Raw genomic sequence first — 15,220 nt, 5'->3', positions numbered from 1 at the left:
CGATCAAATTGAGCGACCATGGACCGTTTGGTATTTAAAGGTCACATATTATACTCCTTTTCAACAAGTTTAAATACGTCTCAGAGCTCCCCAAAACATGTCAGTGAAGTTTCCACTCTGATCCGGTATTTGATAACGCCTAAAGCCCTCTATTTCAGCCCTGCTCAGAACAGGCTGTTTTTGTGTCTGTAGCTTTAAATGCAAATGAGCTGTGTCTGACCACGCCCCTCTCTGGAAGGGCTTGGGTGGCTTGGGCTTTCTCACTCCATGCCCTATTGTTTACGGTGAGAAGGCAGACTCAGAAGGCAGAACAAACACCTAGCTGTGGGAGTGTCACCCCCTGGGGGAGGGGTTACTGCCCTTTTTGATGTCACAAAGGGAAAAATCTCCAAATGGCATGTTTGAGCACACATTTTCTGAAAAGTAGAGGCAAAACACGGAGAGGATGGATTTTTCTCATAATTGTGGGGTGTGTAGACGGACTAGGGTGCTGTATTTAATTTCACTTTTATATATTTGCGCATCCTGGCATGAACATGTATACGAAGTAGTCTCTTAAAAAAAAAAATCTGTCATCCTATAATTTTGTATTACACAAAGTGCCTAAGAAAGTGACACATGAAACAACCCCCGGATTTGTCTATAGGTCACGTGCTGTTCATCCAATGTTGGGTGCATAAGTGAATTGATCTGATTGGTCAGAAGTCCTGTCCAGTTCTTTCACATCACTCTGCATCCAACTGACATAACAACAGAGAAAATATCAGGTTCTGTACTCTGCCAGTGTTCTCGCTGGTTAGTCAGAATCTGCAGGATCCAGCTTCAACTTCTGATGAAACGTGTAGCCTGACATTTTGTCACAGCAATGCGGTGAACATGAAAAGGTCTGCTCTATACACTTTGGTTGAGAACTGGATTTTGGGGCCACATAGTAAATATTGAATCCTCTGATGGTGACAGAATGGGCATGATATTCAGCATGAATCTCCAGACAGTTTGATTTGTGTTTGATTGTGATGATAGATTGATGTTAGGTTGTGATGAAACATCCCATCATCAGCATGTCATAAGTTAATTTTAGAGACACTGTTTGAAAATTGTGTAGGATCTGTTTTTGGTTTTCTACTCAAAAAACAAGCATGAAAGTGAACCTAAAGACATTGTAAGAAGTATTACGTTATAGAAGAAGAATCTCAAACATCGACCAAACATTAAGCCACAGGAAAAAGGAACAATGATGTGTTGAGGACTATTTGGGGTAGGACTCAGTAGTGAGGGAATTTGGCTCAATCCAATTTTAACACCACAGCACTTTGTACTGTGTCCCTCTCCAAGCTAATAAAAAACCTGGCTCACCAGCAAATCTTGAGATGGAGCAAGACTTAAGGTCACAGTGACAGGGAAACAACTACTCGTCTTATTTACTGTGTGCCAAGAAAGCCCAAAATAAGAAGTGAAACTTTCCCTTTGAGCTACATGAACAAACTTCCATCAGCACGTTAGTCATTTCGTATGTTTCTGTCTCTGCTACCTCACTGCAACAAACATTATCAATTTCCATCTAACCCCGTCTAATGTTCCTTTTTTCCTCTTCACTACCTCCCTGTCTACGACTCCTCTCCACGGTTTTCACTTCTCTCCTCGCGTCACGCTCCAGTCATATTCAAGGAGGTGAACACCTGTAACCCTGCAACCATCACAGGGACCCTCTCTCGCATCTCACTGGATGACGAGGACGATCCCAAGCTGGCGGCCCATCAGGATGGGGGAGTCGGGGTCAACTTTAGCTCCCTCCCTGGGAACATCCCCCCTCCCAACCTCATCGTACAGGTCTGATATACCAAAAACATAAATTTATTGTCTGAGTAAACCTACTGTGCAATAAACCCTGATTCTTATTCTGAATCTAAAACACTACATTTTACTTAATTTATTATTATACTCCAGAACACCATGCCTCAAGATCATTGAGTAGTAGCAATAATTACACAAAAACACAAAAAGTGGCTTTAAAGTTTAACTACAATCAATTTAAATTGGAAGGGGAAAGACAGAATTTTGATTATCTCTGATGAATCAGGATTGCGGAGTCAAATGAAAAATTAGATCAGGCTAGAGGAAGTTAACTCAGAATACTGAAATATTGCTTTTTCCACAAGGTTCCAACCCTAGGGGGTCTGAACGAGCTGAGCGAGACGCCGCTAAAGAAGGAGGTAAACGTGGACCAGCAGCGACAGCAGGGGCAACAACGCAGCGGGGCTCCAATCTACCTGTGCACTGAGAGCGGCCTGGGCTGGGCTCGACCCCCCACCTCCTCCAACACCTCTCAGGACGGGAGCGCCGGGAGTGGAGGAAGTGGAGGGGGAGGAGGAAGTGGCGGAGGCGGTGAGGGAGACTACATGGTCTTACCTCGTAGGACGGTCAGTCTCAAACCTCCAGCGTCCTCCTCCCAGGGAGGGGGCCTGGGGATGGGGGGTGAGGACAAGCCTCTCAACATCGCAGTGGATGATCCCCCCTTCCCACCGCCTCCCTCTCCTCTCACCCTGCACCCAGCCGAGAGCGAGGCCTACCCGGCGGATTTTGTGCCATCAAGTGTGGGCGACATGAACATTGCCATGAACCTGAACCGCTCCTACGGGACGATCAAAACCATGCCCCATGGGCACGGCCACATGATGGCTCAAGGGGGTATTGTACACTCCCACGGAGGACACATGCACTCCCACGGGCACTCGCTCCAGCTGAAGCCGGGTCAGAGGCCATCGGTCAGACAGATTCTGACCGGGGGAACCACAGTGGAGAGAACCAGGACTCTACCACGCAACCTGGGCAGCACCAATGCAAACACCAGCCTCTCTGCAGGATCCCTGGAGGTGGGTAGGAGGTTGTCAGATGAGGGAAAAGAGGGTTTCCCTCTTGGGGTTAAGCCTATTTATCATATCCACCTTTTACTGCAGCATTTCCATATGGTTTAAAGTTATTGACATGTTGGTGGTGTTGTGACGTAGGCGGTGTTGGTGTTGATATAACAGTGAAGTTACAAAGATGAGAGAACAAAGACAAAGTGAAGGAAAGTTCTTTGTGGAAAAGGTTCCAATTATTGAATGTGACATCCTGAAGGGGTTTGAAAATCTCAGGTTCTCACCATTGGAATTATTGCCATATATTTTTACTTTAGAAAGATAAGATGCAAGTTTCACTACTACACTCACAAATACTTTAAAATATGTTTTACATATTTACTATCACAGTGGTTCCAAGACATAACAATAAAACATCAGTAAAGTGGCTAAGAACAAGTCTGCATTAAAACACTGCTATTGGTGACAGCTGTGTAATATATACCGCTGCTGACTGAGACAATGAGCATTAGAAATAGTTATTTTCCTAATGATGGACAGCTTCTTCCTAGATCAGCGTCTGTGTGTGTGTGTGTGTGTGTGTGTGTGTGTGTGTGTGTGTGTGTGTGTGTGTGTGTGTGTGTGTGTGTGTGTGTGTGTGTGTGTGTGTGTGACAGTGCATTTTATGTACAAGGTGGCCCAGCAGATGGACTGAGACATATACCAGATCAGAGGAAATACGAATGTCTTTCAGCCCCCCTTATTTTTTTACACACAAACACACACATCATACAACATAGCCCACGGTTACAAACACACTAAAACACATGTACGCGCACGTTGTAACCTAACCCTGTGGCCTGTTGCTGAGGTTGAGGTTGATTGAAGAGATAAAAATGACTGAAAAAGTGCAGATGCTTCATTTGAGGGCTGAGGACGAGTCATTAAAAGTCAGAAAAAATCACTGTCAGAAGAGCTACGAGTGCACTCTTGAATACCCCCCCCCCCCCCCAAAAAAAAAAAGAAAACTGCACGGGAACCTACGGGATGTAATTTACTGCTGTAATTTCACCCTGTTTGAATGTGCTTGATTTGGAGATGGATATCAGAGCGTGCCTCTCAAGATTAAATCACAGCAGTGTGTAACTCCCTAATTCAAAAATGGTGATGCCTAATAGAGGGATCATGCAAACGTACTCACAGTCATCATTTCACTGTAGATTTTTAGTTAGGCTTATAAATTGAAATCTTAATGGTGTAGTCGAGGCGTGAGAAAGTATCATGGAGCATTTTATCCTTTAGTCATACAATAGGAAACTATTTCAGTGAGTATTGAAATGTAGATTATTAGTATCTCTTTGTGGGAAAACTGTTTGTGAAAGAGCTGAGGTTAACACATTGAATGTGTGAATTGATGTGACTGTGGTTGGCTATAGGACCATAATGCTATCAAAGCAGAAAATGGCAGTAGCAAATGTTTCCTTACACATTCTGTATGACTGAGTTGATGACTGCATTGTGTGTCCCCACCAAAACATGCAATATATTACACCTTGTAAGTATGTTGCATGTCTACCATGTTAAAAAGCAAGGTCAAACACGGAATTGCTCTCTTTCAAAGGTAAGGATTTCTGCATAGGAGGGTAGTAACTGCAGAATGTTTGGGAGTAGCGACTTTCACCAAGTGAGCAGGACATCTCCTGGGAGAAGCTGCCACTTTTATCTGTTTGCATTCCTTTACCTTTTTTTTTTTTTTTTTGGCCGCCACAGCATCAGATCAGCAACTCTGCCCTTTCAAGAAACGAATATAGCTTTTAACTAACTGTGGAGAGCAGCCGCTCCGCCTGCCAAATGCAAATCTGGCAGACAGCGAGAGCAAGATAGGGAAGTCAGAGATGGAACGTAATGCAATGTCAGGGCCAGATGAGTTGGAAATGTCTGCAGCTTTTTAAATTGGCGGCCTGCTTGCCACTTTCTGTAGCTGTGGAGGCACTTAAGAGGAAAGTGGAGGGTTCCAAACAAGATTAGGGGGGGGGATGAAAACCAATCTCTCGTGGGGGGGCTTTTGCAGCTTTTTTTAATCATAATGTCTCCAACGAAATCTCCAAAAATAGCAAAGAAGATGATATATATGCTAGGGCTGTAATGATTGTATTTGAGGGTGTGTGTGAGCTGAGAAATTATTATTCCATTCTAATTCTGTGTTATTCCACTTCACTAATCTCATTACGTTGAAATAGACTGAATCATTTGCCTTTTTGCCTTGACATTTGTAAGGATATCTGTACGATGTTGGGGAGGCAGTGCACATTAGTCATCTTCTAGTTACTGAACAATGGCACTGGGGGATCCACACATTTATAAGAAGGTCTAAAGTTCAATAGTGGTCGAGAGGTGGTCATTGATGCTTTCTTCTCTCCCCTGCCCCTCCCCATCCTCTTCCAGAGGAAAAGAGTACGGTACTCTGAGCTGGACTTTGAGGTAAGATCTCGGACCTTTCCCCGCTGTCATCAGCCTGTCTCTGCTTTTCTTGTGCTTCTGCCAGGACTTGAGTAACGCATAGAGGAGCAAAAAGCATCGCTAAATCCCTCCCAAGCACCTGTTCTTCCCTTGCATAATAGAACTACAAACTGTTTTAGACCCTCCTTGTATGCTGTTTCTCCAACAATGGCCTTGTTTTCTGTCTCAATAAAATTATTTTTTTAACTAAATTGCAGCATCCTCGAAACATCCCACTGACATGTACAATCACACCAAACAGTGTTGTCATGTCTTTGTGGGGGTCCTGGTTGAAGAAACAGCAGATAGTAGATTGCTTTCTGTGTCTAAATGAATTCAAGTAATACAGTTATGGATCAACAAGTCTGTGTTTAAAGTCAATTGGCTGGTTATATATTTGTTGGAACGACATTGGTTTGGCAGTGTGTCCCTTTGTTTGTTAGAATGACCTGGGTGTCCTGTGAATTTCCAGTCTCTATATTATCACAATAAAAGACAGTCCCTCGCTTTGCATTGCTGCCTTTTGGAGGGAATTACGTTTGACACAAAGTGTTTTAAAGACTGGACATTCACCCTCCAAAATGGAGATGTATTGGTCATATAGAAGGTATGTGTGATTACCAGCTACTAACAGTGACTATGGCTTATTGTTTTACTTTTCTGGCAAATTTAATGGAGAGGCATTTCAACGGCTGCATGAATTTAGCTCAGGGAGTTTGGCTCTCTTAGAAATCAGCTGTTTACTCATTAAATGACTATTGACTTTTGAGAAAGCAGTTGGCCTAGAAGAACCATTAAAACTGGGAAGAGTACGCTTCCATCATTTAATGGAAAGTAAACCAATTTTCATCGAAGCATTCTTCTTTTATCGAGTTTACCAACCCTTTTAGACAGTCAGAATGAACTTTTAATATATCATCAAACTTGTACTATTTCAAGCAACTTTAAACTGAATTAAGGATCTGGCCTTATAGGGTAAAGTAACAATTGACTAAAAAATAAAAATAGTACTTCATTGAATTAGAATTGCACTTAAAGTTTGGCAACTTGCAAGGGAACGCTTCCAAAGAACAGTAAAACAAAGAGGCTCACTTTTGATCCTTCATTCCTCATAAATGCCTACTTCTTAGGAACACCACAGCTTTTTTGTGACAAGGATTTTAAGTTGCTGATCCAAGCTGGGATAATAAAACCTTAGAAATCTCCTGCAGAACGAGAAGATACCGTTTAAGCGTTCTACCAACCTCTATTGAGGTTATTGTGATAAATGAGCTGAACTTTGAGAGTTGATTCTTAAGAGCTCACCTGAATGAGTGTTTTATTGTAAAAGTTATCATGATCACTTACAGGACATCACAGCCCATGGACTTGTCATTGGGCTTTCACAAAAAGCTAAAAGACTTGGACTCAGACAATGGTGTGCCAAAAAGGAAGAAGAATTCTTAAAACTTAGCAGAAAAAGGACATGTAGGAAAGAACTCGTAGCACCCTCTCAGCTGAGCAGAGATGAGAGTACCCACTCTGAAATAATTGGAGCCAGTGCTAAGAGCCAGTCCTAGCCAGTAAGTGTGCTGGTGTGAGTGCTGGCATCATGCCCCTGTGTCACTTTCAACCTCGCAAGCTGCTTTGACGATTAGTTACTGCCGAGCAGCTCCCGCACTGCCCATTAGCACAGAGAAACAACAGCAGTGGCACTGACGAATGCAGTTTGCTGTCAGAAAATTAAAGATCTGGATTCAGCTCTCCTCCCATACAGGCATATTCAGAATAGGGGGAGGCAGTTTTTGTCGATATCCCTTTGCTAGTTATGTTTCTGTCCATCTGTTAGATGTTTAGTGAGTCAGACAGAATCCTGAGCTAACAGGACCACCAGCTAACAGACATTAGTCCGTAACAATGGCATTTTTGTCAGTTGTTTTTGCCGCGTTATCACCTAAAGAACTCCTCTGCAGCACTCCCAGTTGCCAAATTCTTAAAGACTAAGGAAGTGGATGATGTATGAGCATGAGCCAGCAATCGATCGATCTGTCGCGTACCTCTCTAACCCCCTTTTCATGGCTGGCATCACTGCAGTCCTTCAGCCTTTTACCCATTACCCTTTCCAGCTGCCTGCCCTTATGTTGGCCCCTCCTTTCATTTGCTTTTTTTATTTTTTTTATTTCTGTTTGGTTCATTTTTTGCTGTGCCTTCCTTTCTTTCCCTTCCAGAAAGTGATGCATACTCGCAAAAGACATTCTGAGCTGTACCATGAGCTCAACCACTCCTCCAAGTTCCACACCATAGACAGGTATAACAGGGACCCAGCCATGTCCACATTCAAGGTAAGACCATTGCCCAAACGCGGGATGGGAACTCCCTGTACCCATGCATCCCCAACCCCCTCTCCACACTTTGTCACAATCCCAAAAACACCAACCCCTTTATCACTGAAAGAACTGAACCAGAAAAGCAAACACTGACGCCTGGGCAGATCAAATTGCAATAGATTTTATTTACAGACAGTGGCAAGACTGGCTTAATTGAACAGCACTACCTTAAAAAGGCATTAACTTGTAAACGCAGCTTTCAGATGACTATAGCTCTAAGAACTCAGGGTAAAGCTCCCAGTCGTATCAAACACAAGCTACTTTTGCACCTTTCCCAGCTAACTTGTGACTTCAAAATAGCAAGTCATTGTTTGTTCTTACAAGAGAGCTTAAATGTAACGTGAAAATACTATGTACCTAATTGCTATTTGATTTATTGACTGCTGTACTTACTGTTTCCATGGAGAACCTACCGTTAAGTGCCCCATTACTATAACCAGTGCAGCACATTTAATAGAAATACCTCTAAATATCTTTATTTTAACTGCTGTAATTGGCCTGAATTTAATTAATTCTCACTTGTAATTGGTGCCTCATTAAATTCTCGTCAAACTAGTTGATCACATGAGCTGTTCACTGAAGGATAATCAATCATAACTGGTTAATGATACGAAATTCTGCAATTTAACACGTGTGAAACTTCAACTCTTACAGCATCAAGCACACAAAGCACATGTGCCTACACACTGAAGTGCTTTGTCTATGCCTGTGTCAACTGGTTCATGTGTCTTTTTATAATTGGATTTTCTGTCTATGTACTGCCTGTGACACTGTTTTTTTTCATGTGTGTATGTCTGCATGGATGGTGAGTGGGCACCTGTTAGCATGAGACTTCTTTAAATAATTAATACGCCATTTGTAGCAGACGAAAAAGTCCCTGCTTGCTTTGTACTGACCTTCAGAGGGCCAGTTTCATTAAGGTTTAAACACACGTGCACTTGCCCACACTCCTCTCATCTGCCGAGGCCCGAGTGCGTAGAACCATGATGAGTTAGTCAACCTTGATAGGTGTACTTTCCTCAGGCGTCGGCAGCATGCTGGTTCACATCTAATTTACCCCACCAGAAGAGGAGCAGCAGCCAGGCTGACATCTCTCATATTCCCCATGCCATGTAGCCACACACACATGCAATACACACACGCAAACACCCTGCCATTTCCCAACGCCAGGCTGCCGGCCTTTTCCTTCACTCCTCATTTGCACAACGTCTTGATCAAGATTTTCAGAAGTGCCGGGCAACTCTCGCATCCATTGATGCCAAGCAAATATTTTATGGAAGAGGAGGAAAATGGCAGGCTGCTTGCAAAGTCATAAGCCATCTATTAGAAGTCGGAGTTCTGAACAGTTGCACTGCAGCATACTAATATGCCTCAAAGTGAGCTCAGGTGTGCTTTGAGATTATGCCCAAATGTTAAAGGAATAAAAGCCCAGTCACAAATAATAGATAGGCCGTATTAGGACTAATTAAGACAAATTGGAAGGCATATTTCCTCTGGGTTTGCAGTGTCATGTAAGTTATGGAACAAGAGGCCAGCATAGATATGGCTTACTCATCCAATTCCATTATGTTAAAAGTAAGTAGGCAGTTCACTTAACTGTGAATAATTACACGGATAATGCTATCAGTGTCGGGCCTTTGACAGGACCCAGCTTGAGTTCAGCTCTGCTGTTGTCAACATCTCACTTTGAGAGTCACCCCCGGACACGAACATGCTGACTATACAGTAATTATGGAGATGAGAAGGGTGTGTGTGGGTGTGCGTGTCCATATACTTTTATACTAGAGTGCCTACTGTATGTGTGTGTGGATCCATGTCTATGTAAGTGTCCGTTGTTGTATGGATGAGTGTTTGTGTGTATCTGTTTTTTCTGTTTTCTGTTTGAGATCAGAATGTTGCACTGCCTGTGTTTGAAGCACATAAACTGTGTAAGGAGACAATTACGGCATGAGTACTGATATAATCGTTTCATAATAACTCTAATAACCTCCTCTCTATGCCATTTGACAGACACCGAAAGTGATTTTCACACAAGCTACATGATATCTGTGATTTAATTGCAAACATAATTGCTTTTCACGAAGATATCTTGTCACGGATGGACACACAAAGTACTCTAAAAGTTGATATGCAGCCTTAACTTTAAATGGCTAATTTACTTAATGACTTAAGCGCAGGCAAATATTGAACGTCTCACCTTTTAATGACGAGGGAAGCTAGTCAGTTCAGTGACTTCTAGTAGAAGGAAAAGCCTCACTCTCCCTTACCTGTTAAAGCAGTCATCTACAACCAATGATACCTAAAAAGCTCATTAACCCCCCTGACTTTTGCAGGCATCCTTGTCCGATTGAGTGTCTGAACAGTGATAACTCCGGTACTAAACAACATTTAACCCTTTTTAACCTCCATGGTCGGTGTTGGTCCACCACAGGTCCCCCCTCCCCCACCACCGAGGCACAACACCGAGCCATCACTCGTGCGCAGAACTTCCCTCGTTTACAAAGAGAGTCAACGTAAGACATACATAAACGTGAACGAAGCTCTTGCTGTAGAGCCCCTCAGACTCACTCCAAGGCCCATGAGTTGGTTCACTACATATCACTGTGTGTACTTCATAGTTTGCTGTATCTGTGTCTCTGTGCTGCAAAACAAAAAAACAATTCTCATGTAAATAGCTGTTTGCTAAACCTTCAAACCAACCAGCAATGGTGGAAATATATTTAATCAACTATTACTCGGCCCAATCTGCCTGTAAAGCATTGGATTTCACACTGTTAGCAGTTCATATGTGGCTGTTCTAATATGTGAAAGCTGGTGTAATTTTCCTTGCCTTTTTAAATGGTCAACTTTATGTGGATTGGATTAATACACTTTTTTTTAATTGGAAAAAAACACAAGCTGCAGTCATTATATGTCTAACTTACAAGGTAATTACACACATCAAGACGAAAGCAGTGGGTGTTTATTTAAAAAAAAAAAACCTTTCACTTCTTTCTGTATGGCACATCCACTCTGGAGTATTTCTTTAAGATAACTATATGCAGTACTTTACTGCTTCTAATTTCTATGATTGGACACTTTAGCAGGGCTATAAAAGAAGAATCTAATTGTTCTTGTCTAACATTTCACCTGAATCATTAATCATTTAGAGTGTGAGGGCTTTCACTGTTTGAGTGGTACCAGTAGCTATAAGAGTAGGTATTTGTGAATAAGGAGAGACAATTCCTCCTTTTTTTACACAACTGTTAAAAAATCTCAATAAGTTAGCTAAAGCCTTCTGTCTACAACCAGGAATGAAGCTAACGTTTATGCTGGCTTAATTTGTTAGCTTGCTACAACTGAAAATAAAGTTGTTAGCTAGAAGAATAAAGCAGAGGGTTCCCATAAAAACAGAATCTGTCTTTATTCTACCTCCGTCTAAAATTAAAGATAATTCTTTTGAAATTTTTTGAAATTTAAGATTCTGTTCTCATAAAAGAATGTTTTGGGAGGCCTAGCTAAAATGACCAAAGAGGATGGTTTTTAGCGAAGCGTCAATTCAGAGAACGGTACGTCATTCCGTCCCTGAGTGCAAGTGACTAAAAATCAAACTATTTCAAGATTATATTTATTTGTCATCACAGTCACACAGCTACAGTAAAACTGTAAGCGTAATCCATGTAGCTGCTCATCCACTTCCAGTAAGCGCTGTCTCACAGTGTAGACTTTGTTTAAAGAACCTAAATAGTAACTGCTCCCCTAGTGGTGTGGTGGTGTAATAGTTAATTGTTTCACAACTTGCTTCCCATGTGTTTTAGCATTCATACAATGTATGCTAAATCCTCTTTCTGCATAGAATTCAGAAGGCTTTTTTTGTTGTTGTTTTGCTGTTTTAGGTGTTTTCATCACCGTCGCCCTACTGTGTTGTGGAGATCCATATTGTCCGTGTGCCCATTTCAGTGCCTGAATTAAACCTTATGATCTAAACAACCCATAACCAAGTGATAAATCAGTTCATAAAGACAATGACCCATTCAAAACGATTTATAATCACCTCATAAACCATGTTATTCTGCTCATAAACTAGCTCATTGGCACTAAAAAGGGCCAAACACGATGCACTTTTTTATGGGTACTGATGACAGACTTTAGGAAATGTCACAAAGGCTTTATGGGGTCAGAAGATACTTGATCCATTTTACTTCTCTGAAAAAGGTAGGATTTATGTGTTGGCTGTGTTGAGCAGATGAGTGGATATCAGAACATCCCCCCCCCCCCCCACACACACACACACACACACACACACACACACACACACACACACACACACACACACACACAGACATTTGTGTTTGTACTTTCACATCTTATCCAATTTTAAGGGTAAGAGCAGTAGGCTTAAAGTGCTTCTGGGTATTACATGTGCCATCAGAGATACGATCCAAGTAATTCAAACTCTTAATTCCTGCTTTTCTTGTCTTCCCTTGTCTCTCCATAACATCTACTCAAGTTTTTGTTAACTCCAAGTTGAGCGGTAACCGGTACTTTTCTTATTTACAACTCTTATGACTAGAGGCTATATTAAGTAATGACTCAGTGTTAGTCTTATTATATGGAGAAAGATGTGACCGGAAAGAAGGAGGGGCAGCAGACAGTACATCACAAATCCCCATTAACCTCGATGTTAAAAATCACCTTGTCTGTCTTTTGTATTAGGCTGCTGATGCTAGCAGAGCTATTCCTGTCGAAGTCTGAAAATAAATGTGCCCGTTGCCCTCTGTTTCTTACATTTGGGATATTTTTTGAAATCCATATGCATGACCTTTCAAAAACTCCTCAGCCAAATGGCTTAAAAGTAAACAGTGGCTAACAAAGGTCACTAGCAGGCTGTGACACAAACATTATATTCTTCTGCTTGTGTCGGACATTATTCTGTGAGCTTCTTTAAAAAGCAGTCAGATGCATACAACCTTTCACATAAACAAAAATGGCTTCAAGAGTTCCAGAGCTTTTGTTGATCATTGTAAGCTATTTTTTTTTTTTTTCGACTGTTGACTACACAAGTATCTGCTGACCTTGAATCAACTGCTTGGTTACAGATAGCTCTCTGCCTCCATAAGAGAATAATGTTTGTTGCAGTGGAAGCTATTGTGTTATTATCCGTTGAAGTGGATAGAAAGTGGGCTTAACAATAATGCTAATGCAAAAAAACATCCAAACCCAACTCTGTTTTAAGTACAGGAGATGCTCTGAGAGGGGCCAAATGGCTAGCAGGAGGCATGAAGTCCATTTTCATTTTGCCTCTCATAATAGAAAGCGGATACAAATGGAGTCAGCGGGGTTACCGAGAGACAGAGTGGATTCAGCGTGACTGTGTAACGCGGTATTACTGTTCCCGCTAATGTTTAGATTTCAAACAGCTTATTGGCCTCTTTCACTGTGCAGTTAGCCTGTCACTTTCTGCCCTCTCCACGGGGTTCATAAGGTCATAACACAAATCTGCATTCAGTGCCCGATGATGCAATGTCTTGCCTCTGTGTGTGTGTGTGTGTGTGTGTGTGTTGGAAGGACTGTGAGAGTCTATGAAAGAGAGAGGGAGCAACAGAGAGAGAGACAGAGAGAGGGAGGGAGGGAGAGTTCGCACTGCGTAATGGTCTGGCTGATGCATTTTTTAGCTCTCAAATGGGATATATTTCCATCCCGTCGCCGGCTGTGTTCTTGATTAAATGAAGCGTGCTTGGCTCCCCTTCTCAAGATAGACAGTGCAGAGTTGTGCGGAACGCAATGGGTTGGAGAGAAAAGAAAAAAAACGACAAAGGAAACAAGTTCTCTACTTTGTTGTGATTTCACTCATGCTAGATCAGAGCGGGGAGAGGCCAGCAAAAATGTTGGATTATGAAAGACACATTTGCAATTCAATCTGAGCTCGAGGCGTGTTTTTGTAAATCTGTGATGAAATCCTTGTCTGTCAGCCTCCATATGGAAATATATTGTTGTATTGTCTGAGAGGGTTCCTTTATTAGCCTGTCCCATTAGAAAAAGAGAGGCAAGACTTAGCTGCTCTCTTTAGCATGCACTGTTAACATTTGAGGCTTTTATTGATATTCTGGCAGGTTTTTTTCAGGCCACTTAAAGGACATTTTTCTAAGGTAATGTGTCTGCTTTGAGGACGTCTCAGGCAAAATGAAGATGTATAATTTTAAATGACAAAGACTCCATTTTTGTTGATTCAGTGAGGGCAATTTGCTGCCGCTCGCAAACCCCCATAGGTCCTGATAGTCAATTTGCTGGCATTAAGCTAAGGGGCTTCAATTTAACATTCCAGCGATAGAGCAAGTCCTCCCCCTCTTCTTCCTCTTCATATCTCACTCTCCCCTCGATTCATCCTCACGTTGTGACATTTTCCCTTTTACCTTGTCCCTCATTCTCCCATTCCTCCCTCTAAACTCAGCCCTCGGTGGCACATTTGAGGCATTAATTGAATAATTAATTCCACTCATTAGCTTGTTTTTAATTATTTCCTTGCCCCCTTCTCCCTGCCGAGTATAAACTCATCAACTGTTTTTCACCCTTCTACACAAATTGCCCATGAAAACCGAGGGCTGGCGGAGTGAAGCTCTGAAGCACACTGGCTCTATCAGTGGCTCCTAATGAGGGGACAGTTAGCCCAGGCGGAACGAGCCTAACACAGGCTTCGTGCACCAAGAAGCACAATACTAATTTAGCTCATTTAGTGTCCTTGGGCCAATTAAAGGGAGGTGAAAAGGGCCGAAACGCTTGCTGGAACGGTTTTCACTGTAGGAGAGTTAGCCTTGTATTGCACGGGGGCCCAGACAGCAGGAAACCAAGCCAGTGTGTCTGATTGCTCGTTTGTTTGCAATGTGTTGCACTAATGGAATTTATTTGCCCTACATTCTCCAGATTCGGCTCCTTTGAAGAGCCTTATTACTTGTGACACAGATTTCTTCCCCTGCTAAGGGGGTAAATGGTGCTAAAGACTGCAATGCCCAGTTAGTCTATTTTCATGCTCCATAATAATTTTTTTTAGTGCTGAATAGGCAGTCAGGATTATATAATTATGTTGATGATGTAATGGAATAAACACATAGAAACATTGTTTCTATGAGCCCCACTACACAACAGTCAAACTCTGGTATCCACTCAATCTACTCTTGACGTTGTTTTTTATGTTCTTCATGCATTAATGTGATTTAATTTTCTTCTGAGTCTCACACTCAATGCATGTCTTTTCATTGACTTACTGCCACTTTTTATTGATTTCTGTTTTTGTTTTTTTTCTTTTTCTTTTCCTGTTTTATGTTCTTTGTTGGAATCTTTTTTTTTTTTTTGCATGCTTGTTGTCATGTCCCAGTTTGAATCTAGCCAGACAGTCCACAGATCCATGGGCATCCAAGTCAACAAAGGTAAAGTTATCTAACTTACTGCCCATCCTCCCCCCAAACATATCCCATCAACAACAACAAACAAAAAAAATAAAAACAGGCTGACACATTTGCTCACCCACATCCAGACACG

General features: G+C 42.0%; 1 protein-coding gene across 6 annotated transcripts in view; it reads left to right on the top strand.

The window, feature by feature from the left end:
• Positions 1–15,220, top strand: part of adgrb2 (adhesion G protein-coupled receptor B2) — a 229,502-nt gene that overhangs the window by 205,374 nt on the left and 8,908 nt on the right. For all 6 annotated transcript variants that reach the window (XM_065947887.1, XM_065947888.1, XM_065947893.1 and 3 more), the window contains 4 exons: positions 1,658–1,830; positions 2,160–2,873; positions 5,286–5,321; positions 7,547–7,660. In XM_065947887.1, coding sequence (XP_065803959.1) covers positions 1,658–1,830; positions 2,160–2,873; positions 5,286–5,321; positions 7,547–7,660 — 1,037 coding nt within the window. The remainder of the gene's footprint in view (positions 1–1,657; positions 1,831–2,159; positions 2,874–5,285; positions 5,322–7,546; positions 7,661–15,220) is intronic.

The sequence above is a fragment of the Labrus bergylta genome, chromosome 19, assembly GCF_963930695.1.
Source record: "Labrus bergylta chromosome 19, fLabBer1.1, whole genome shotgun sequence".
In the NCBI taxonomy this organism is placed as follows: Eukaryota; Metazoa; Chordata; class Actinopteri; order Labriformes; family Labridae; genus Labrus; species Labrus bergylta.
This window is presented reverse-complemented; position numbering and strand designations above follow the sequence as displayed.